At 38.4% G+C, this 24,871-nt stretch overlaps 1 protein-coding gene across 1 annotated transcript in view; it reads left to right on the top strand.

Moving 5' to 3' along the window:
- LOC146475822 (exportin-T-like) overlaps positions 1-24,871 on the top strand; it is a 38,059-nt gene that overhangs the window by 3,954 nt on the left and 9,234 nt on the right. Inside the window, exons 4-29 of the mRNA XM_085115535.1 lie at positions 78-147; positions 1,413-1,502; positions 1,659-1,787; positions 2,375-2,458; positions 7,938-8,047; positions 8,649-8,808; positions 8,903-8,982; positions 10,051-10,128; positions 10,847-10,925; positions 11,817-11,855; positions 12,618-12,680; positions 14,157-14,228; positions 14,386-14,438; positions 14,770-14,845; positions 15,755-15,814; positions 16,091-16,141; positions 16,618-16,686; positions 17,204-17,298; positions 17,858-17,924; positions 18,493-18,531; positions 20,593-20,649; positions 20,742-20,810; positions 21,405-21,478; positions 22,382-22,451; positions 23,121-23,282; positions 24,269-24,325. Of these exons, the coding sequence (XP_084971661.1) occupies positions 78-147; positions 1,413-1,502; positions 1,659-1,787; positions 2,375-2,458; positions 7,938-8,047; positions 8,649-8,808; positions 8,903-8,982; positions 10,051-10,128; positions 10,847-10,925; positions 11,817-11,855; positions 12,618-12,680; positions 14,157-14,228; positions 14,386-14,438; positions 14,770-14,845; positions 15,755-15,814; positions 16,091-16,141; positions 16,618-16,686; positions 17,204-17,298; positions 17,858-17,924; positions 18,493-18,531; positions 20,593-20,649; positions 20,742-20,810; positions 21,405-21,478; positions 22,382-22,451; positions 23,121-23,282; positions 24,269-24,325 (2,053 nt within the window). The remainder of the gene's footprint in view (positions 1-77; positions 148-1,412; positions 1,503-1,658; positions 1,788-2,374; positions 2,459-7,937; positions 8,048-8,648; positions 8,809-8,902; positions 8,983-10,050; positions 10,129-10,846; positions 10,926-11,816; positions 11,856-12,617; positions 12,681-14,156; positions 14,229-14,385; positions 14,439-14,769; positions 14,846-15,754; positions 15,815-16,090; positions 16,142-16,617; positions 16,687-17,203; positions 17,299-17,857; positions 17,925-18,492; positions 18,532-20,592; positions 20,650-20,741; positions 20,811-21,404; positions 21,479-22,381; positions 22,452-23,120; positions 23,283-24,268; positions 24,326-24,871) is intronic.

The raw sequence follows: 24,871 nt of genomic DNA, 5'->3' as shown, positions 1-24,871 counted from the left end.
AGAATGTAACATGGCCACTTGTAGGTAAAAGATAGCCACTGTGTAATATGAGCTCTGTACGTTTGCATTCGCTTTAGACATGCGACATCAGATCCTGTGGACCAACATGCATTGAGAGAGATTCTTTTAACATGGCTACGAAATCAGGTACATGTACCAGCAATAATATGATTAGAAAAATTGAATATGCCAGCCCTTCGTTGAACGTTATTTTCTCTTCTTTGAATAATTACCCCTGTTTTGACATGACTTCTTGACCTACATGTACATGTAGCCAGGAGATAGTAAATTAAAATTAATAAATAGTACCCTCAAAACATCGCTTATAAACTCGTCGCTTAACAAGAGAGAGACGAAAGGCGCGTCTCCTCTTATTGAGAGACGCAACTCTCACGAGACGAGACTGGTAGCTTACTTTTAAGTAGTACTGTAAGTGAATTTGGGAAAGGAAATACTGATTGTTCCCTTTTGAGGTGTGTTAAACAATAATCATTGTTTAAGGATGAAAGCTACAGTAAAACTGTAAAATTTGCTCATTACTGTAAAAGACAAAAGTTGTGAATGTGGCCTATAGAACTTTTATTGTGTGGTTTGGGTGGGGTCGAGAGAGGTAATTTAAGGATTGTGCCTACTAATACAGAAGTATTTTGGTGTAGTTTATGACTATGCAGGAAAAGCAGATTTTAGCAAGGGCTATTGGAATCTAAAAAGAAAATTGGAGGTAACGACGCATTTTCAGAGATAATTATTAATAATAATAAGCAACAATAATTCAAAAAAGCAGTAAAATACAAAGCAAATATTATGTATTACGTTTTTTTTTTTCAAGATTGAAACTTTACTATCTCTGAAAAATGCATGGTTACCCTCAATTTTCTTTTTGGATACCAAGAACACTTGCTAACTTCTGCTTTCTCCGCATAGTTTTAAACCACGCAAAAATGTCCATGTACATGTATTAGTAGGCACCACCCACAGGAAACCCGAGTATCTCAAGATGCACAGAACGTATGCACAGTAAGAAAAGTAGGCATACATTGTATTGCTGATCTGTGATGCTGATCTGTGAATAGGATGTATACAGTATGTAAATCCATCATAGGGCTACTCCCATTTTTTTGGACTGTCCTTATCGTTAGATGGTTCCGTTAAGCGCATCTTATTTACAGCAATTTTGTTTTGATCTTAAAATGATTTCAATAGTTATAAACTTTTGGGAGAACTTGTTTGGTTGTGGTTGTCATTTCCTTTGTATTAATGACTAACACATTTGATCAAGTCCTGATGCTGGTCACTATTTGGGGTAAAAAGTTAAAAGTACAAAATTTGCATGGATTAACACCAAACGTTAAGGTAGTAACCTAGCCTACTTACAGGTTATACATGTATTTTGTGTAAATTTCCTATTTCAGTGCTGTGCTGAATCAGATGACAAGAATTTTTTGAAGAACAAGGCTGCACAAGTGTTCAGCTTGATTTTTGTATGTGACTACCCAGAAAAAGTGAGTTACTGTTGCCGCTTACATGTAGTTCACACTTATTAATTTTTCCCCAAGAAACCTTTTTCTGCCTACTCCAGTCATGTTGCCTAACACGTACAATGCACTGTGAAACATTTTGAGGGGACTTCAGAGTACAGCTTTGACTTTTTCTTGTAGTGGCCCCTGTTTTTCTCCAACCTTCTCCAGTGCTTGCAGTATGGAGCTCCTGCTGTGGACATGTATTTGAGAATACTTAAGGCCATTGATGAAGAAGTAGTAGACAGAGATGGTGTCCAGAGTCCGCAGGTATAATGATGCTTTATAAAAATAGAAATAAATTATGAAATATTTATTAATTAAGGGGCTCAGATTATTTGGTTTGATTCTCTTAACTTATATTATCTATCATGGCAAACTCAGAAGAACAACCCCTTTTTTTCGTTTGGCACGATGAGAGGTTTATTCAGTGAAATGATAAGAGGATAACGGTAATAACAAGATCACCTCACCTGAGAACCCCTCAACCCAAAACTGGGGGGGGGGGGGGGAGGGGGGAGGAGGGGAGGGAGGGTAGTAGAACCCCTCAACCCAAAACTGGGTGGGTAGGGAGGGTAGAATTAAGTAAGAATCAACTATACGCAGTCTGAGGCGTCACAACTATGATCGGGCTAATCCAAACAAGTAATGAAGGTTTCAATTGTCAAATTCCTATAATTATAATATATACATGTACTGTATGGTCATAATTAATGATTAAAGGGAATAAGGTACATTAATTAATGAACTAGGTACATGTACTGGGTGTTAAATCTAGACCAAGAAATAAATTTTATTAATAGTTAATACATACATGTACAGTAGGTTATAACCAGTGGTAATTCTTTTTTTAACAGGAGAATGTGAGAAATACTAAAATCAAGGATACCATGAGGGACACGTGCATCACTGAGTTGGTCAATTCTTGGTACCAAATATTGGTGAGTATGGTGTTATGAGTACGAGAAAATACACATCCACAAGCTTCAACTTCAAGAGCTTTATTGCAGTACTTTTACTCTACACGTGATCCTTAAGATCACATTACAATACCTTGCACAGGACAACCAACTTATCATAACATCCCCTTTCTTAAGCTATTTAGCTGTCATAATGAGATCATGCTGATACAAGTGAAAACTGGAAAAAGAAGTTAACAACTCAACTGTAAATGAATCTACAATACAACTATATTACATAACATAATCCTTATGCCAAACTGGAACAGATCTAACCCGAGTAGAGCGACGCGGAGCCGAGGAGGCATCAGTATCGGGTGGGTATGGTTCCAGGTTAGCATCTGATTCTCTAGTTACACTTGGAGAGTTTACACTGGACTCCATAGTTACAGGCTGTGACTCATCAATGAAATCATCATTTACTATAGTAACAAGTGGTTCCTGAGTAAGATGAATATGACGCCTATTTCTTCGATACTCTCTACCTGTTTCATCAGTAACTATAAACGATCTGGGTGTCTCAAGTTTTTCTGTAACTACAGCACGTGACAAATGCTTGTCACTTGGCTTCTTGAACCTTACACTATCCCCTTCCTTGAGTTGGGGCAATTGTTTGGAGCCTTGGCGATCATAGAATTCTTTGTATTTAGCTTGTCGTTTTTCTAGTAATTCTGGAATGTCATGACAGACCTGTGGTACTAGGACTGAGGGGTGAACAGGAACTCTTGTTCGGATTTGCCTACTGAATAACATTTGGTTAGGCGAATAAGGAAAATTGCTTATTGGCGTGTTACGGTATTCCATTAGACCTTCATTCAAATTGCACTCCTTTCTCAGTAAATTTTTAACAATGTGAACCGCCTTCTCTGGAAGACCGTTTGCCTGACTATATGTGGGACTGGTTGTTATAATGTTAATGCCATATTGCATAGCATATTTCCTCATTTCTCTGGAGTTGTAGGGCATGTTATCCGCAATAAGAGTTTGTGGATAACCATGTCTCGAAAAAATTTCATTCAGGCACCGGATGATATCACTGCTGGTTTTGCCATTGACCCTAATGGTCTCAATATACTTTGAATAATAATCAATGACCACAAGGTAGTTTTGATTTTTGTGTTCTAATACATCTGATGCAACGATTTGCCAGGGTAATACTGGGATCTCTCGAGTTTGCATGGGTTCTTTGGTCTGCTTACTTTGATATTTCAAACATTTTTCACAACAAGATATCATGTCTTCAATATGCTTATTCATGCTAGGCCAGAATACCGTTGTTCGCGCATTAGCTTTGGTTTTCTCAATGCCGCAGTGACTTATGTGCAATTTCTTGAGTATATCTTGTCTCCATGCAAATGGAATGATAAGCCTGTTGTCCTTGAGAAGGATGCCATCTGTGACATGAATGTCATTCCTGACATTCCAGAAAGGCTTTAGAGAAGGAGGTACATCACGTTTGTGTTGGGGCCAACCTTCCATGGCATACCTGTTTAACATTTGCATAGTAGGATCATTGTGATTAAGTTCTCGTAATTCCATCAATTTCACATCCGAAATTGGGAGATCGAGAATTACACTATGAATAAAATGCTCCATGTCATGATGCATATTATCATCAGTGGGAACATTCGACTGATCAAATGCTCTTGACAGGGTATCTGCAATATAAAGAAACTTCCCTGGAACATATCTCACTTTAAGATTATACTTTTGCAAACGAAGTCTCATTCTTTGCAAGCGAGGGGGAACCTTGAAAAGAGGCTTTTTGAAAATACTTTCTAGCGGCTTATGATCAGAGAGTACTTCAATTTCTGCCCCATATGTATACATGTTAAATCTCTCACACCCATAAACGATTGCCAATAGCTCTTTCTCAATTTGGGCGTAATTGATTTCTGAACTTGACATGGCACGTGAGGCATATGCTACTGGTTGATTCTGTTGCAATAAACATGCTCCTAGGCCGTTTTTACTGGCATCAACTTGGAGTGTAGTAGGTAAACTTGTGTCATAAAATCGCAGGACTGGAGCACTACTCAGGACCGACTTGAGTTTAGTAAGAGCTGTATCGTGCTCTGGAAACCACGCCCATGGCACATCAGACTTAAGTAAGGATCGCAATGGCGCAGTTAATTCAGACATGTTAGGAATATACTTGGCAAGATAGTTGATCATGCCCAATAACCTTTGCAGATCTTGCTTGCATGATGGGGTGGGCATGTTGTAAATAGCAGAAATTTTGTCTGGGTCGGGTGAAAATCCCAGTTCACTAACAACTTCACCCATGTACTTGACTTTGTTTACTCGAAATTGGATTTTGTCTCGGTTAAATTTAATATTTCGTTCTCGTGCCCTTGTCAACACCTTGCGTAAAATCAAGTCATGTTCTTGTTCATCTCTACCTCCAATGATGATATCATCGAAAATTGGTAATGCACCCGAAATATCACCAAAATGTTTTTCAACCATTTTCTGGGCCACTTCACTTGCGCATGAAATACCGAATGGCATTCTCTTAAATCGATATCGGCCAAAAGGGGAATTGAATACACAGAGAAATGAGGATTCTTCTGAAAGTTTTTGGTGCCAGTAACAATTTGACATGTCAACAACTGAGAAAACTTTGCAACCATTCAGAGTACTTGAAATTGTTTCAAAACTTGGCGGTTTGAAATCCTCCTTTTCAATGGCTTCATTCAAATCTGGTGGGTCTAAACACAATCTTAGAGTTTTGTTTGCTTTTTCAACGATTACTAAATTGCTAACCCAGGTAACTGGACATTCTACTTTGGCAATAATACCTTTTCTTTCAAGATCATTGAGGGTTCCTTCGAGTTTATCTATCAGTCTTAATGGTACATTCCGTTGTGGTTGAATAGTAGCGTGACTATTAGGCTTCAATTTAATGTTATACTCTCCCTCAACACATCCTAAACCTTTGAAAACGTCCTGAAATTCATCCAAAAGGGTGAATTTTTCCTGAACTTCATCAACACTGAGACCTATTTGTTCTACTTTGTTATTCAAGGTGATAAGCTCTAGGTCTAAACATGATTCTAAACCAAGGAGGGGTCGGACATTATCTCGGAGTACATAAAACTCCAAGGGTGTTGAAACCTTAGCCTCCTTTACCTTCGTGTCAAGAAGGCATTTGCCCACAGTATCTAGTTGGTTCCCTCCAAACGACTTAAGTAGCATGTTTGTTGGGTGTACCTGAGCATTCAACTCATTAGCCAGACCTAAGGAAATTACATTACATTCTGCACCTGTGTCAAGTTTAAAACTTACGGGAATGTCATTGACAAGTAGATCTGACTGAATGTTCCTTCTAGTACTACCTTGAATTTCCTCGATTTACAGACCCTCCAGCAGTTCATTGTTTCCCTTCTCCTCTACTTCCACGTGACGAACTCTTCTTTCTTCCGTGCCATTCTTCGATTTGAAGCAGCACCGAGCATAGTGATTTCTTCCATTGCAGTTGTGACACGTGGCTCCATAGGCCGGACAATTTCCCCTGTCATGAGACGCTGCACAGAATTTGCATTTCATTATTCTACGCGAGTCTTCGTTTTTAGATTTTGTTGTGTCCGCCGGTGGCTCTGTCTTCCTTACAGCGTCGATGTTACCCGTCTGAGTGGCTGGTGAGATGAAGATTTTCGAGTGTTCCTGAGATTGTTCCGTAATTCTGCATAATTTCATGGCTTTCTCGAGTGTCAAATCCGTCTCGCGTAGCAGCCGCTCTCGTAGTTTGGGATCATTTATGCCCACCACAATCTGATCTCGTATCAGAGAATCCTTAATCGCCCCGAAATCGCAGTATTCAGCTTTTCTTCTGAGATCTGTAACAAATATGTCAAACGAGCGATCTTCTTGAATGGTCATTCTGAAGACGTATCGTTCGTAGGTTGTGTTCTTACGAGGAACACAATACGTTTCAAGCGCCGTTAAAATACCTGCAACAGTCCTTTCCGTGATATTTACGGGAATGTTTGGTAGGGTTTTGAGCACCCGTCTTGCTTTGATCCCGAGAATACTTTGGATAGTTGCTATCTGTATGGCATCGTCCTTTTCGTGAAGGCCACTCGATATCCGATACAATTCCCACGCTTCCTTCCATTCCTTCCACACATCTGCGAGATTGAGACTATCAATATCCAATTCTGAGGGAGGTTTGATACGTTCCATGTCGGAGTTGGGAGTCAGAGAGGTTTCTTTTAAAGAGATCCTGGTACCATGTTATGAGTACGAGAAAATACACATCCACAAGCTTCAACTTCAAGAGCTTTATTGCAGTACTTTTACTCTACACGTGATCCTTAAGATCACATTACAATACCTTGCACAGGACAACCAACTTATCATAACATATGGAAGGAAAAGGGAAGCGCTTTCATGCTCAAACTCATAAATAATTCATGAAGAGAAAACAACGAAAATCACTAATAAATAAAATAATATAATTTTATCACATAGCTAGTAAATTCGTGTAATCAAATTCAATTGTGCGCGCATGCTTCATATTCCCTTGGTGCATGCTGATATGTCAGCAAACACAGCTGTGCATTCATTGAGATATGAAGCACGTGGGGAGTTTGGAGAGCACTCAAGAAGCTAGAGTTCTCGGCTACGCCTCAAGCAACTCTTATGCATCTTTTGTGCTCTCCAAACTTGCTGCGTGCTTCATATCTCGATGAACGCATGCTAACACATGAACCAAGGGAGGTTAGGAGGCAGCGTGGTCGAGTGGTTAGAGCATCAGACTTGAAATCCAGAGGTCCCGGGTTAAGTCCCGCTCTGACCGCTAGCTGGAGTTGTTTCTCGGTAGCCCAAAGTTCAACTCCTTGGCCGCGCTTGTAAATAGCCAGATGGTCCATCTCCTGCAGGCCGGCTGGGATTCTTAACCATGTTATGTTGTATTTGAAATAATTTTATTTGTTTCTTCCTGGTTGGTTCATTGTCACTGAAAAGCCCCTTTTGGGGAGAAGATAATTAAGTAACTATTTATTATTTATTGATTTAACCAATAGTTTTTATTGTTAAATAATTATATATTATTATAATTATTATAACAATTTTATAGACATTTTTATGTGGCGCATTTCCACAGCTCGATGCACCTTACGATAATTGCCAATGTATACGAAGGAGGTTGGAAGTGTGACCTTTTGAATTTCTCCAAGAAATTACTAATGATTTGAGAGGCTGTATCAAAAACTTGGAAGAGTGTAAACTTCATCCAATGTCCGATCACCTCAAAGTTGGTTAAAAAAAAACTTTGATGTGCCTCATCTTTTCAACCCATTTCTCGGTGTTTGGACATCTGATGAAAGACATGTACTTGTAATTCCTATTTTTTTGATATATTACATAGGAGGTACTATGTGCTGATCATTTTTGAGACTTGAAGCGTGACTGTAAAGTTAGCCTTTTTTGTCGTTAAATGCATGTTTTCCTTTTGTAGCAAACATACGAGACCACTCTGTCGTCACTGATGTGTTTGTGTCTAGATGTCATTGGAGCTTACATTGAGTGGATTGACATAGGTCTGATTGCAAATGACAGATTTATCAGGTGAGAAAGTGCTGGAAGATGTGTCCGATTGTTCACTGAAATTATTTGGAGCTTGTAATACCCAGTATGATGAGCAACTAAGCCAAAAGAGTGTTTAGAATTTCTCCAAAATACATTATGTAACAGCTTGCTAGATATTTGAATGTGTGACCTTATCCCCCTTAGTGTCATGAATGACACAGTCCCAAAGCTACTGTGGCGTGATTGGCCAAGGAACAGAGTTATTTTGATGTGCATGTACGTCCATAATTATCATATTAAATTAACACCTATCTCTGTTTTCTCAAGGTGAATAAACAATCTTGAATTTTCGGTAGTAAATGGGTAGTTTCAGAAGATAACCATACCCACCCCTACCCCCACCCCATACAGAAGCGATTTTTTTCTAATACCCCTTACTTCTCTGGAAATTCCAATTTTGGGGGAGGGGTGGGCGGGTGGAGGGTAGAGGGCAAATATGGAGTACTTTCAGCCTGCTCTGTATTTTCTCTTTATTGGCAGTGGTAATTACAGTAATTCTGATCACTAAAATTAATGTTTATTTAAGTGTACTTTTTCTTTGACGTTCTTGCTCATGATGTGTTTTTAAATTATGTGACAGCACTCTGTTGCGGTACATGTCGGTGGAGGTTCTTCGTGAGAGTGCATGTGACTGTATCCATGAAATCATCATGAAGGGCATGGAGCCACTAGCAAAGAAAGAGCTGGTTGAATCTCTGCTGAGTGTACTGGAAAAAAGTGGCATTCTTCATCCGCAAGAGGTATAAATTAAGCAAATTTATGTAGTTACATGTAGCCTGTGTTGCATGGAAAATGGTTCAAGGTAACATTTTGGACGTCTGCTTTATGTTTCAGGATGAAGATGCAGACTTTATGGCCAAGCTAGCAAAGCTGATGAGTGCAGCTGGAACTCAGCTTCTAAATAGCTACAGCAAGTATGAAATTATTTTTTGAATGGTCTTTGTTATGCCCCCTTCTTTGCCTTTTCCCTTGTCTCCCCATCCCTCATTTCATTGATTCATACTCTCTTTTCCCCATTTCTGCCCTTTCTGCCCTCTTACCCACCCTTGTGCCCTTCTTTTCTTCTTCACACTCTTTCACTTCTCTTTCCTTTTCTTATTCCCCAGTGCTCTCTCTTCCTTCCTTGTTCCTTTTCTCTTTCCCTTTCTTCCTCCCTGCCTCTTCCCTTCCTTCAACCTTTTCTCCCCCTCCCCTACTCCTTTCCCCCTTCTTTCCTTATTTTCACCCTTCCACCTTTTCTCCCACCCTATGTCCTGCCCTCTCTTTACCTTCCCTCTTTTCCCCGCCTCCTCCCTTCTTTCCACCCTTCCTCTCTTCCTCCTTTCCCCCTTCTTTCCTTATTTTCACCCTTCCACCCTTTCTCCCACCCTATGTCCTGCCCTCTCTTTACCTTCCCTCTTTTCCCCGCCTCCTCCCTTCTTTCCACCCTTCCTCTCTTCCTCCGCTTCTCTCTTTCTCTGTCCAGCTCTCTCTTTCCCTTCCTTCAACCTTTCCTCCCCTCCCCTTCTCCTTTCCCAATTCTTCCCTTATTTTCACCCTTCCATCCTTTCTCCCACCCTATGTCCTGCCTCTATTTACTTTCCCCCCCTTTGCCACCTCCTCCCTTGTTTCCACCCTTCCTCTCTTCCTCCCCTTCTCCCTTCCTCCGTCCAGCTCTCTCTCTCCCTTCCTTCAACCTTTTTCCCCTTCCCCTTCTTCGTTTCCCCCCTTTTTCCTTATTTTCACCCTTCCACCCCTTCTCCCACTCTATGTCCTGACCTCTCTTTACCTTCCCTCTCATCGCCGCCTCATCCCTTCTTTCCACCCTTCCTCTCTTCCTCCCGTTCTTTCTTCCTCTGTCCCGCTCTCTCTTTACCTTCCCTCTCTTCCCCTCTTCCTCTTCCCTTGAATCTCCTCTGGAATCCTCACCTGACTTCCTCATGTACATGTACTTGTACATCAGTAAAGTAACCCTTTATTATTATATTGTTTGTGGTTTTCAGGCTAATGAAATCTGGCGACACTGATACTGCAGCAAAATGCCTGCAAGCAGCTGAGGAAAAACTACCGTACATGTTTAGGTGAGCAGTGATACGTGTCAAGTATTACCCTTGATTGGACTGATCCATTCAGTTTTAAAGGCTCTCTCCTGTTGGTGTCTGGGATGAGTATGTACAAGTGCCTCAAAAATGCAAATTATGCCTAAAACAGCAAAGTTACAGCATTACCTAAGCTTAAGGCAACATAATGTTCTGATGCACCACACGTTACACCCTGTATGTTTTAGACGACAAAACATATTACGAATGAAACCTCATCCATCATCAGTAGCTTTCAGTGAAATAAGTTTATATATGACAATTAATAAGTTTACAAAGTGCAATGAAAACATTACTAAACTAAGTAAAAAGTAGTATTTACAGCATAATATTTGAAGAGAAATGTGCAAAGAATGCAAAAGAATATTAACAACGAAAATATGACTGTACACGCTAGGCAAGATGGTGACAATTTTTGGAACTCATAAGGTGTTTAAAGATGCACAAGTTTTTATCCAAGGACAGATGCTCGTGAATGCCTAAAATAAAAATAATTAATAAACAAGTGTCTACTGTGGACTAAAGCTTTATGTACTATATACATGTACAGTACACTGACCAAGCTCTACACTAGTCTCTTTTTAGTTCAGCGGTTTGCACATCTGACCAGTTTGTAGAATGTTATGGGTTTGGTTACCATCTGAGAGTCTTTAATCAATAATGTTGTACTTTAAATAAGTTTTCCATTGTTTTGCTGCAGATTCTTAGACCATGAAGATGACGACGTTTCACAAAATGCATCTGGTTTTGGGTACACTTACCTAACTGTCTTAAAGCAGGTAAAGCAAATTAAGTCAGCCTAAGCTGATTTTAGTTTTAACCATAAATTACTCAGACAAACTCTTTGCAGTGGCCAAATTACCTTCAGTTATCAACCTGATAACACCAAACATTGTTTCCACTTCCGACATAGCCTTCCAAGACTTTGTGTAAGGGAAGTCATAATATTACACTCCTCCCAATAATACAACTTCTGTTGGGGGGGGGGGGGGGGGGACTGCTTACAGGTATTGTCTTCAAAACCAAGTTTAATTTCTAAGCAGATTTTAGCACTTTCCATCAGACTCTACAGCTCTGGAGCATGTCCTGTTGCAGTGAAAAATAAAAAAATAACAAATGGCAATCCACGCAAATCAAGCTGTCTTCACAAGCCATGATTAAAATTGGCTCGGTCAATGCATTAAACGCTTGGGCCACCGAAGAAACAACGACATCAAGTGTTAATTTTAATAATACAATGCTTGTATTGGAACAAACAACTAGCCGCCAATGTGACACTTTGTTGCTTTCATTGTTGAGGCAAACAAAAGGTTTCTTTTGTTTCTTGTTCAACATGAGATCTCAAACACATGCCGCTGTGAAACCTGTTTTTTTTTTTTTTGCATACGTTTTTTCTCAAGAACGAACTGTAAACCAGCAAAAAAAATGCAGCCCAATGTTTTTTTTATTTGAAGGCAACATGTAAAAATCCAGGTACTTTTGGAAAAAAAAAGCATAATTTTTGACCAATCCCTTCAATTTTTACATTCAGTGTAACATGAATCTTGTCTTTGAATGAATGCCTCTTGTATTATCCTCTGAGTGTTACAATGTACAACACCAGAGGAGCCAGCTTCTGCAAATCTTATTTAACATTGTGGAGTTAGATTTGACAATGTTCTATTTTTCAGATTACAAACCCAAGTGAACAACAAAAGACCAACTTAAGGGTAAGTAGGGTAAACAGGGCTAGCATTAATCCTTTAACCCCTAATATCAAAGAACAAATTCTTCTATCTTGCCCCCATACTTTTCTTATAAAAGTACTGGAGAGACGTTATTAATATATCAAGAAAATTCACCTTGGGTGATCATATCATTACTTCTCATGACATCAGAGATTGAATGGGTATTAATATTACAAGGAGAAATTTGATGCTGATCACTGTTAGGGCTAAAAGGTTTCATTTAAACAAACTGCAGCACTGTTAGTACTTTTTAACAGATGCTTTCACCAGTTTTTGGTAGAATTAAGGGGCTGAAAGTTTTAGTAATATTATTTATCTTTTAAAACACAGACAGCTGCAAGAAGATTTAGCTCCATAGTTGTGCATCATCACACAGCTTTCAGTGTTTCATATGAAGTTAAACTGTTCCAGTAATGATGTGATTGCTGAGCTAGCTTATTTGTCTAATGTAAAACTGTATATGTAATCCTACTACCTCAAAAGATGATGTCTTAATGAGCATATATAGCCACCCCTCTATTCAGCAATGAAAAATGACAATGACATTAAAACCTCGCTTTTGTTGTGTATCTACATGTAGCAGTGCTGACTCTTGCTACATGTAGCTGAATATTTCTTAAAGCCAGTAGAATTTTGTCTGTAATGTCTATGAGATAGGTGGTGTGTTCGATAACCCCCCTTCCCCAGACAAGGTGGGCCCTCTTCAAACAATCTTGTTATGACCAGTTTCCGTATTGTTTATAGGGAATCCTCCATGTGGTTGTCAAGAAGATGAAGTATGATGAATCATACAATTTTGATCGTGAGGTGAGTATGTTCCTATCCAGGTCGAGCAAGTAGTTTCTACATTTTATCAACATCACAATCTTATTATTGGATTGTACATGTATATTAAGTACGATGGAACCTCTCCTTACGGACACCTCTATAATACGGACACCTCTCTATTACGGACAGTTCACTTGGTCCCTGAGAGACCAAAATCCATAAAGAGCCTACTTCTCTAAAACGGACACTTCTATTGTACGGACACTTCTTCCTGTCCTCTTGGTGTGCGTAATAGAAGGGTTTGACTATAGCTGTATCCATTTTAAGTTATTGGATTGTAAATTAACCTTTTAATCCCTAAGAGTGCCAATTGGCACATAATGCCATAACTCTGTCAATATTTGACAGATTTCTATGAATTTTTGACACCAAGATGGTCCTCTGAAGATCTACTCATTAAAAGGATGAAAACGTAACCCCCTCCCATATGTGATATGGTTGACCATCCCCGTAACTTTTCAACTTTTTCCACTAGAAGATGTGGGTCTTAAGACATCTCTCACATCAATAAACATGTTGAGAACTGCAAAATAAGCTATAGTTTAGGGGTATACCAAATATACACAAGCATTGGGATGTTTTTGAACTTTTAAAATGTTCTGTTTTAAGCCCATTTTCCTCAATGCCATAACTTTTCTCATTCATAATTATATCAGTTATGAAATACACTCATGAGTAGCTTTAAAATGGTATATCATATATGGACATTGAGTTTGCAGTCCTGGATCTGGAGAAAATGCTGTTTTGCCTTAGGGGTTAAAGGGTTTAATAAGTAGTTGTATCCATTAGTTATTGAATTAAATATTAACTAGTTGTATCCAATAATTGTTGAATTGCATATCGAGTAGTTGTATCCAATAGTTATTGGATTGTTTATCATGAAGTAGTTGTATCCAAAAATTATTGGATTGTATATCAAGAAGTTGTATCCAATAATAATTGGATTGTTTATCCAGTAGTTGTATCCAATATTTACTGGATTGTATTTCGAGTAGTTGTATCCAATAATTATTGAATTGTATATTATAGTTGTTTATTTAGTATATTGTAAGAATTGTCATTGTGATCGTCATCATCATCATAATCACCACTGTCGTCAGGTTGATGTCTCCAACCACCAATGTCACATTGTCATTGTCGTCGCCACCACTTCCACCATCATCTGATTGTCATCATTGTTATTGTCCCTGCAGCCACCATTGTCATCTTGCCATCAATTTCACCAATTTTTGTGACCATCATTTTCATCTCTTAGTACAGTCAAACCCCATTATTACGGACACCGTTGGGACCAGGAAAAGTGTCTGTATAATACAGTGTGTCCTTATTAAGCGGGTTAAGAAAAATGTATGGAGTGGGACCAAGAAACTGTCCATAGTAACGAGTGTCCTTATTAAGTGGGTGTCCGTAAAGTGGGGTTTCAATGTAACATTGTTTGTGGCATTTACCTTTCAGGGTGAAGATGAAGTCATGTTTATGGAGTACAGGAAGGAAATGAAGATTCTGTTTGACAATATTGCGCAGCTGGCAAGTTGAACATTTTCTGACATCACTTTGTACAGAATATCTCTAAGCAAAAATTCCTTATATATGTAGTTTTCCTCCCCAGTAGGAAATTCTGAAACTTGTACCATTAGATTGAATATTTTTCGACTGTTTTATTTTTGTTCTTTGGTTTTTGTAGGATCCTAATCTGGTGTTGGTTTCCGTTCATAATATTTTGAATTCAACATTTGGGTGAGTATAAATTAGCTTATTGTTTCCTAAATTCTCTAAATTCTCTAACAGCTATTACACAGAGGTTAAGTTAAATATACTTGTAGCCTACTTCTCTTAGACAAGAGAAGATTTATATGAAAATATGATATGAAAATTTCTATAGATTGCTTTTAGTTGTTTTAGCTTAGATTTGCCAGATTAATCAGGATGTGGTGAATATTAAAGAACGATAAACTTAAAAAACCTCAACATTTTCAACTTTCTCCTTCCTCCTTGAAAAATAATATATTAAGGCATGTCCTTAAAGTGTTGTTATGTCCTTAAGATGTTTTTATCCTCTATTTTGCAGAAATTTAGAGGGATCAAAGTTTATGGATGTGGAGATAGCTGTACGGGTTCTTTACATGCTGGGGGAAGCTGTGTCGGTGAGATTTTTAGGTTCATCTACATGTATACTATAAAAACCTGGTTAGTTTATTGCCTGTTCTGGGAGGGGATTTCTGGGCACTGGCTATCATTTCTGGGATTGTTTGTGGAATTGAAGGCTTGTGTTGTTATGGAATAACAAACACGGCTGCAGAATGTCGAGATAAAAGTGATAAAAGGTATGAATGAAGAAAAGGAGTGATTGAATAAAAATCCTCGCAGTTATTATGCCACTTAAGCAGTTGCGAAAAGAAAGCCTGATAAAAATTCAGACTTGAACGGGATTTGAACCCCATGACCTCTGCGATGCCGGTGCAGTGCTCTACCAACTGAGTTATCAAGCCAACTGGGAGCTGGTCATATTGTGAGTTCGTAATATACCCATGAAAATATATGTTTCATATGTTTACATTCATTTAAAAGGAGTGAAGTAATTGGTTTGTTTTTGTGATCAAGGTCAGTGATCTTATTTCAAGATCAAAACTACGTCATCTAGTGTTGTAACTAGAAATTGTGATCAAATAATATTGTGAGGAAACAGTAAGATATCAGCTTTGTTTTAATAAAATGTAGCAGCACATGAATTTGCTATCAAACCTTTTGACAAGTTTGGATTTCTCCTCACTTCTTTTCACTCCCTCTGTGGTATTTATTAGACAGCACTTTCGCAAATGAGAAACAGTGCACTCTTCTAACTAACCTTTGGTGTTGTAGCCTCTAGAAACCCATCCTTGAGGTAAAACTGCTTACTCTGCAGCTGATTTTCTCTTTTTGACATGTTTCATAAAAGTCCTGCAAAACTGTGCCACTAGTAATGACAGATATGAATTCATGTCTTACAGCTTCAGCTTTGCGTAATTGATACAACATGATTGTAACAGTGACCATGATATGTTTTCATTTCACAGACCCAGCAGTTATATTCAGATGCCTCAAAGTTTGCTGCACTTCAGCAAATGATGAGCTTGGTAAGAAGCAATTCACTTGATTTCTATACTCAACAGATAACTGAACAATGACTGTTTGGTTTTATCAACAGAGTTGAGAACTAAAGGTACATGTAATTGGCCACGGTAAAGAGATTCAAGTGCTAATTGGCACTAATCCTCGCAATGCTGAAATGTTAGAATGATCGAGACATCATCACTTGAATCTCTTCGCAGTGGCCACATTACCTTTAGAGTAGTTGTCTGTCGTTCTACATTTGATATTCTCCTGATCTTTACCATTTGTTCCTCTGACAGCTTGTTACAAGTGGTGTGTCTTTCTACCAGCACTCTTCAGTGGCTCAGATGGTATTTAGTGTTTGCTGTTGTACTTCTTTCCTGTCTATTATTTTCATATTTGTTTTGGCTGAAAACATTTTTTTCAAAATGGCTTTTATTGGGCATGCCAAGTGGTTTGGGCACTGAGCTTGTAATCTGGAGATCCTGCGAACTAGCCCCACTCTGAGCTGGCTGCTAACTGGCTGGCTTGCCTCCTGCTGGCTAAGATTCATCATTTGTTATGGTCAGTTTGTAATGTACATTTTGTGTTCCATTTGTATGAATGAACGAACAAACAAACAAACTTAAGTGTCTGAGTATTTAGCTTGCTAACTAATTGTGGACACTTAAAAAAACATTGAAAAAAAAAAATGATTATCCTTGAAAAGCCTGTCCTGGGATAAAGATAATTAAGTATCATGATTATTACTTGACATGTATGTTCTCTGTCCTTTTGTCAAATTTGTTTTGACTGCTAACATATTTGTTTGTTTGTTATTTTTCAGTTCTTTGAAACGGTTGTGAGATACGACAGATTCTTTACCAGTCAAACTCAGCATATTCCAACAGTACTGGTAAGAAAGAAAGATGTCAAATGTTTATTTTTACCAAAAGAATGGAACGAGGGGTTAGTTTCTAAAGAAACTGTGGTGCTGCGTCGATGGGGGAGTGGAAAAGAATGTCTGGTTTTATCAAAAATGATTATCAACAGAGTTGATAACAAAAGATGATTTGACCACCATAAAGAGATTCAAGTGCTGACGTTTCGAGCATCAAGTTACAGTGTACTAACAAACACAGTACAAATTTTTTCTTGTGACCTATGCTCCAGCTCAAGGGAACTTGAACAATAACTCAAACTTTTAAATTTAATTCCGTATGGTCCCTTTTTATCCAGCCTTGCATGGTCAATGTTCGTCTTCTGCCGTATACATACATCATAGGCTTGCACCAGATGTGATTCTGCACACTAACTGCTCCTATACAGGGACTTTGCATGCAATAATAACTGCATAATGCCATTATTATAATGACTACCAGATCACATTACCTTGTTTGCATTATTAATATGATTCTTACATTGCTTTTTAGATGGCTTTCCTTGATGAGAGAGGCCTGCGTAATCCCAACTGTACCGTCAGAAGCAGATGTGCCTACTTATTTTCAAGATTTATCAAATCACACAAGTATGTGAAGTTGAACTTGTTTTTGGACTTACAGTCAATCCACGTCACGCATAAACGGTACTTTTGAAATTTGAATGGAGTTTTGAAATAAACATGTCAGTTTTGAACATTACCAACGAGATTTCAGAGTTCCCATAGAAATTTTTCTAGTTTATTGACAGTATAAAGCTATGCATTTTTCTTTACATAATTTACAGCATTAAGTACAGTATTTCAAGAATAACAATTGTTTCCCTGGAAGTATTTTGAATCTTTTTTTCTGTTAATGTGTCTTTTTCGGAAAGATTTCCAGAGAAAATGTTCAACATTCCATTCACATGTCGGACATTACAAGGAGAAATTTGAATGTTCATTTCATTTTCGGAAATACTGGTCACGCGTGACATGAATTGACTGTAAGAACTAAAAATTCTTCATCCTGTTAAAGTGCGAATTGAAAATACGGCACAACTTTTTAAAATAATTAATATGCAGTGTATATAGTGATGGTGTACACCAAACATCAAATAAGATACACTGTACAGTGTATGTATTTAACTGAATGGTTCTTTACTTCCAGGGCTAACATGTTGAACTATGCCCATGATGTGTTAAAAAGGCTTCAAGCCCTTCTGGTTATCTCGCCTGTAAGTACATGATAGCAGTACTTGTACACATGTAAGCTAATTAAAACACAGCTACTGTACAGTAGATCTTCTGGGAAGTTTTTGTTGCATTGCTTTTCAGCATTGTCCAACTCAATTACAACAAGTTCAAGGCTGCCATTATGGGACTTCTTATTCAGTAGTTATTTGATTTATTAATCTATCCCTGGCCAATTATTTATTGATTTGGTCATTTTGTTATTGCATTATTATAACAAAGGCTTATTTTTATGCATGCAGGATATATGCATGCCTGCATGCATGATGCCTTTGCAGTGTTGCTTAATAGACTGTTGGCTAACACTGAGAAGCCCTGTTGCCTGGGTCACGCAAGAAATTGCTCTCGTCACCTAAATTTTTTGCAGTAGCATCTAATATTTTCACAGTTTGTGCTCCTAATTTCTCCGTTTTTGGCTTACGGGCTCCTTGAAAGTTTTCTTAGCAGCAACCTTGGAGTATTAAGATTGATGCACAAATATGTATATGTAGTTGTTGACTGTAAAAAATGATATGTAGCAAATCTTGAAATGTGCACTTCGTTAAATTTCAGGACAATGGTTACCAGTATCTTCTTTCTGCTGATGATCAGGTATTTGTTATTCCTGTTAAACCATATCAATCAACCCCAGCTGTGCCCTTCCACCCTCGGGCAGTGGATGAAGGTTGTCAGTCCCAGAGATTGGGCATTATCCTAACCCAAGACATTTTTCTTAAATTCCAATTCAAAGCAGTGGATGAAAGGGCCACTGTGGAAGCCTTTGAAATTCCCTTTTTTATTTATTAATTTATTCTTTTTTTTACATGAACTTTTGACACCACTGAACTTAGGTGTATGTAGGATTTGTGAGCAGGCCGGTATATAGCCTAGTTCATCATGAGTTCAATGTGGCTCTGTGATTGGAATGCTAACCATCTGATCAGACCTGTGTGCTTATAATAAGGTTATGGGTTTGATTCTGTAGGGAGAGAGGGGGTGGGGTACTCCCCCTACATAACATTATAGGACTGCTATGTTGTGGTACCAAAGAGAATCAATGGTTTTTGAGCGTGTCTGAAATAGGGTATAGATTTTAACCATTTTAGTCTGAAGCTGTTTGGAAATGGGTAAAAGTAACTATTCTAAAAACCAGGTTTCAAAAGAGATTGGGCATTAGCCTAACCCAAGACATTTTTCTTAAATTCCAATTCAAAACAGTGGATGAAAGGGCCACTGTGGAAGCCTTTGAAATTCCCTTTTTTTATTTATTAATTTATTCTTTTTTTTTTTTACATGGAACTTTTGACACCACTGAACTTAGATGTATGTAGGATTTGTAAGCAGGCCGGTATATAGCCTAGTTCATCATGAGTTCAATGTGGCTCTGTGATTGGAATGCTAACCATCTGATCAGACCTGTGTGCTTATAATAAGGTTATGGGTTTGATTCTGTAGGGAGAGAGGGGGTGGGGTACTCCCCCTACATAACGTTATAGGACTGCTATGTTGTGGTACCAAAGGGTATCAATGGTTTTTGAGCCTGTCTGAAATAGGGTATAGATTTTAACCATTTTAGTCTGAAGCTGTTTGGAAATGGGTAAAACTAGCTTTTCTAAAAACCAGGTTTCAAAAGAGATTGGGCATTATCCTAATCCAAGACATTTTTCTTAAATTCCAATTCAAAACAGTGGATGAAAGGGCCACTGTGGAAGCCTTTGAAATTCCCTTTTTTTTATTTATTAATTTATTCTTTTTTTTTTTTACATGGAACTTTTGACACCACTGAACTTAGATGTATGTAGGATTTGTAAGCAGGCCGGTATATAGCCTAGTTCATCATGAGTTCAATGTGGCTCTGTGATTGGAATGCTAACCATCTGATCAGACCTGTGTGCTTATAATAAGGTTATGGGTTTGATTCTGTAGGGAGAGAGGGGAAGGGGTACTCCCCCTACATAACGTTATAGGACTGCTATGTTGTGGTACCAAAGGGTATCAATGGTTTTTGAGCGTGTCTGAAATAGGGTATAGATTTTAACCATTTTAGTCTGAAGCTGTTTGGAAATGGGTAAAACTAGCTATTCTAAAAACCAGGTTTCAAAATGGGTATGAATTTTAGTAAACCAGGTCTGGCAAAAAGGTATTGGAAAATTACATATTTTGGTCTGAAATAGGGTCAGGGTTTGGATAGCCTCCTTCGCAGACATTCTTTGGCTCGCCGGTGGGGTGGAGTGTGTGACATGATGAGCCAAGAAACGTCTGCATAGGAGGCTAGGGTTTGGAGAACCAAATCACACACACCCACCGAAAATTCCAAGAAGAACCCATCCCCCCCCCCCCCCCCCCCCGGTTTGATTGCCATTGGGGATGCAGATTTTTTTCTTATCACATGGTTGATAAAATGATTGTTTATTTTATGTTTTCTATTTCATATTAAGCATCTTGTTTTAAGTTTCTTTAACAAGAAAATTCATGTTCAGTGATCTTATCCTTAATTCTAGCAACCTTTCTGGTTGATTAAGCATCAATGTTACAAGGAGAAATTTGATGGTGATCTCTAGAAAACTCCTTTCATTTCAAGTTTGAGTTGTCAAAATTTCACTGTATACTCTGCATAAATTATTATTTGTTGTCTGACATCAGTTTGAATGCTTTTTATTTTATTCTTTGTAGTTTTTCCTTTATGAAAGCGCAGGGATTTTGATAGTTGCCAGTGGTGCTGTGCCAGAGGTGAGTCCAATACAATGAACTCAATTTTTCTGAGTAGAAAATAATAATGTTGGCTGACTGATGAATAACATTTCAATGTCTTTGAATCACAGAAGCAGCTGTTGTACATGCAGGATTTGCTGTCACCAATCATTGTAAAATTTGATTCCATTGTCACAAAGGTAAGAAACGTGTTAAACAGTAAAATGGAGTACAAATACACTCCCATGAGTCTCCTGTAGGTCAGTGGTAGACCATTGAACTAGTAATCGGAAGGTCTTAGGTTAAACTCCTTGGTGGGGGCAGTAGGGATGGCGCAATGGTGAGAACACTCTGCACCTCCCACCAATGTGTCCCTGGTTCAATTCCAAGTGTTGACACCACATGCGGGTTGAGTTTGTTGTTGGTTGGTTCTTATCCCTCCTCAAGGGTTTTGCTCCAGGTTTTCCAGTTTCCTCCCTCCACAAAAACCAACAGTTCCAAATTCCGATTCCACCTAGGACACATGGTCTCTTTTGAATCAAGTTTCTCAGATCAGCTCCTTGTTGCTCAGTTTTTGACATTTTTGTCCTGTTAAGAGGACTTGGATTTTCTTTTCCCAAGCACTGTACTGTATGCCTGGGTCACTGAAAAATTCACCTATCATACTGCTAACTGTATTTTGTAATCTTGACTCCGTGACATTTTTTGTTAATTCTTCAGCCGTAATGTTGTAGTGCCTGACCAGTTTTTTGATCACATCTTTACCTTTCTGACAATGTTGGATTTTTTTTCAGTTATTGTCCAAACTTGATGATCCCACATCCTCAGCATATGCACAGCAGCTTTATCATCTTGTGGCCTATGCCAGGTATTTACCCTTTAACTCCTATCAAAGAACAAATTCTCCTATCTTGTCCCTATAGTTTTCTTACAAAAGTACTGTGGAGAAGTTATAAACATATCAAGAAAATTCACCTTGGGTTAATCATATCATTAATTCTCATGACCTCAGGGGTTGAATAAGCATTGATGTTACAAGGACAAATTTGATGCTGATCACTGTTAGGGTTTAGAGGGTTAAGGCTTTTATCATTACCACTGCCCGGCAGCCTTAAATTCTCCTTATGGTTGTTAATTGTGATTATAATTAATTTTCTATCATTGCCAATCGTATTATTGGGATGTTCCAATTAAAAATTGTCAGGACTTGAAGTTAAATTTACTCTTCAAAATTGCAGAGCATCTAGCAGCATTTACTGATGTGTTTTTTCCAGAGAATGTCCATTGACCCCTTCCACTCCACCCTTCACAGAGTTTTTGGTTTGGACCCCCATCTCCTAGAAGTTCAAATTTAGCTTCATACTTTCCTGTAAAATGTTTTGCCTTTGAGGCCATGCCCCACCCCCTCAGACTTTCCTTATGACTTTCAGTAGAGAATATTTTCTGAAACTACGCAATGCACACCTTGCAAAAATAGCTTTAAATTAAGGGCAGTGTTGCCTTTTGCTACTGCACATACAGTAAGTTCTTTACATCTCAGGATGGTCTGACAAACTCGTGCATGGTCCCAAATAAAACAAACTTACTTTTGCGTGGTTTATGACTATGCAGAAAAGGCATAGCAGAGATTAATGGAACCCAAAAACAAATTGGGGTAACCACTCATTTTTCATAGATAACTGAGCTTAATTTTAGAAAAAAAAAAAAAAAAAAAACACCCATAAAATGAATGTATATTCACAATGAATACTGTATTCGTTTTAACTTACAGTCGAGCTAGTAAGGCATTCACCAATCATCAATCACTGAAGGACAGTGGATGTGCACCATGTTTTACAGAGGTACCTTTGCTTATAATCAGATAGTTTGTTTGTGAGTGGCTTATTATTATCTTCTAGTAAGCAGATCGGTTCTGATTTAGTTCCAAATTTATTTGGAGATATTTTTAAAACAGGGTAAACAGATTTACCAAGTGTTGTGTCCAGAGGCCAAAAAGCACTTATTCTACCTATGATCATTGTAAAATAATTCAAACTAAATTCTTTTTCAACTTTAAAGAAAGACCAGTGCATTGGACGAAACAGCAGAACAAAAATATTATTACACTTGTGATTGAATTTCGTCACAAAAGCATTGAACATTCTTTACCAGTAGCAATAAATAGAATTAGGTCAGAAATGACAGAAAAACAACAACAACAAACAAAGGTGGGAACATAATTTTATATACATAATTTTTGTCATTAAGTACTTTGAAATCTCATAGATTCACTTATGAAAGACTGAACATGAAAAAAATAAAAATGTTATTTTCTTCCAACAACAATAACAGTGTACCAAACAGAAAAGCTGATATTAATTGTGATAAAAATATAGGTGACCACCTGTCAGCAAATCAGCAGCAGCAGAGGAGAGCTTTTTAGAGATGTAACAAATCATGTGCATGCAATTTTGGGTGTTCTTTTAAAACTGGTACTCTTGGTTACAATCCAAGCTTTTCTCCCCTTGCAGGCTTTGCCAATTTTCTTGAGAGCTCTAACCATTCCAGTACATCGGGACACTATCCACTCTGGTGTGCGACAGTACCTACACAGGATGATTGTTTGTCTGGGGGATAGTTTGTTGCCTTTTATACCAGTTGCAGTTTCACATCTTTTGGTGGAAGACTGCACAGTAAGTGTCAAGATACCTTCTATCATACATGTACACCTTATTCAGTGTCAAGATACCTTCTATCATACATGTACACCTTATTTCAATTTGGTTACCGTTTTAACATTCTCTTGTTGGTCTTCAAATTAGCCCTTCTTGCCTCATCTTGAAAGAGGCAAGAAGAGCCAATTTTAACGCAAACAAAAAAAATGTTAAAATGGAAGCCATTTTGGAATAAGGTTTGTAGGCTAACGAATATTAGCTAGTAGTAATCAAAGATTAGGGAGTGCATTCAATGATCTCGATCCTAGGCTCTCTCTCCTTTGCCAAGTTGGTGATGATGTCATCCGCCCCTGCAAAATCTGCGGGGGATGCCAGATACGTGTCCCAAGATCCATTCATTCTTTGATCGATAGACTGTCCCATACAATCTCCACTGCAATCTGTATTAGGAGTGCATTCTTACTACGTCAAATGCAAAAACTGGATAACTAGATATAATGCAATTCCAGGGTTTTGATTGGCTTAACAGCCATGTCAAGGCTATGGGATATGAGCCATTATACCATCCCTGTAAAATAGCAGCCATTAAATCGTTTTCCTGTCTTGCTCTTGTAAAATCTGCAAGATCTATTTCTAGCAATATTTCTTGGTTGTTTTTAATACAACAATACACTGTAATTATTCCACTTGCGCTTGTTGGATGTGGGATGATTATATAGACAACTTGGTGCTATGTATCGTCATTGGCTATCATTTCATATCCAGCGCATGCCCGTGGAATAACTGTTAATTAACTGTATTTATAATTCATGAAATAGTTGCTCTTAGAACATGTGAAAACCTTTCATATAACTGTTAACTCTCCTTATATTTGCGAGACTTTTTATGAGATTGTGTCTTACATTTATTTTAGAGGGCTTATCTATTTTTTGAGGGGTGACAATTTTGGAAGGGCTTGTACTTGGAGAGAAGTTTTAAAAGCTGCATCTCTTTTCTTCCCACAGGCAAGAGATATTCAAGAATTTATTCCACTTATTAATCAAATCATCACAAGATTTAAGGTAGGCGTTCTTGTGCAATTTTCTGAAACTTTCTATCTGTCTAGCCAACAAATGAATGTTGTGCTGCTAGCACTAACGACACAAATGATGGATCAGAGAATTAACTCTACAGTGTATGTTAAAGTGCTAAGTGAACCCATGAAGTTCCCACTGGGCATTAGCCCTAGTAAGGAAGTGGGAGATTGCACGAAGCAAAAAAAAAATCTCTGACCTTGGCGTGAAGCGAACACACGACCTGTCAAGCCAAGCCAAGCAGTTTGAATGGCAAGGTTAGGGTGACAGTGACTGAGGGTGGAGGGGTAGGGTGAGGGTGACTGAGAGTGCAGGGGTAGCGTGAGAGTCACTGAGGGTGAGCAAGTAAAGAAGGGTAACTGACGGATTGGTGGCCGTTTGGGGGTGACTGAAAAGGAGGGGTTGGGAGTGTGAATGAGATTAGAGGGATAGAATGCGGAAGACCCAGGGAGGAGGGGTAGGGTAAGGCTATCTGAGAGTGGAGGGGAAAGGTGGGGTGACCAGGGACGGAAGGGTACGATGAGGCTGGCTGAG

Source organism: Pavona decussata, unplaced genomic scaffold (assembly GCF_977016875.1).
Source record: "Pavona decussata unplaced genomic scaffold, jaPavDecu1.1 SCAFFOLD_83, whole genome shotgun sequence".
Taxonomy (NCBI): domain Eukaryota; kingdom Metazoa; phylum Cnidaria; class Anthozoa; order Scleractinia; family Agariciidae; genus Pavona; species Pavona decussata.
Note: the sequence above shows the minus strand (reverse complement) of the source record. Positions and strands in the feature narration are given on the sequence as shown.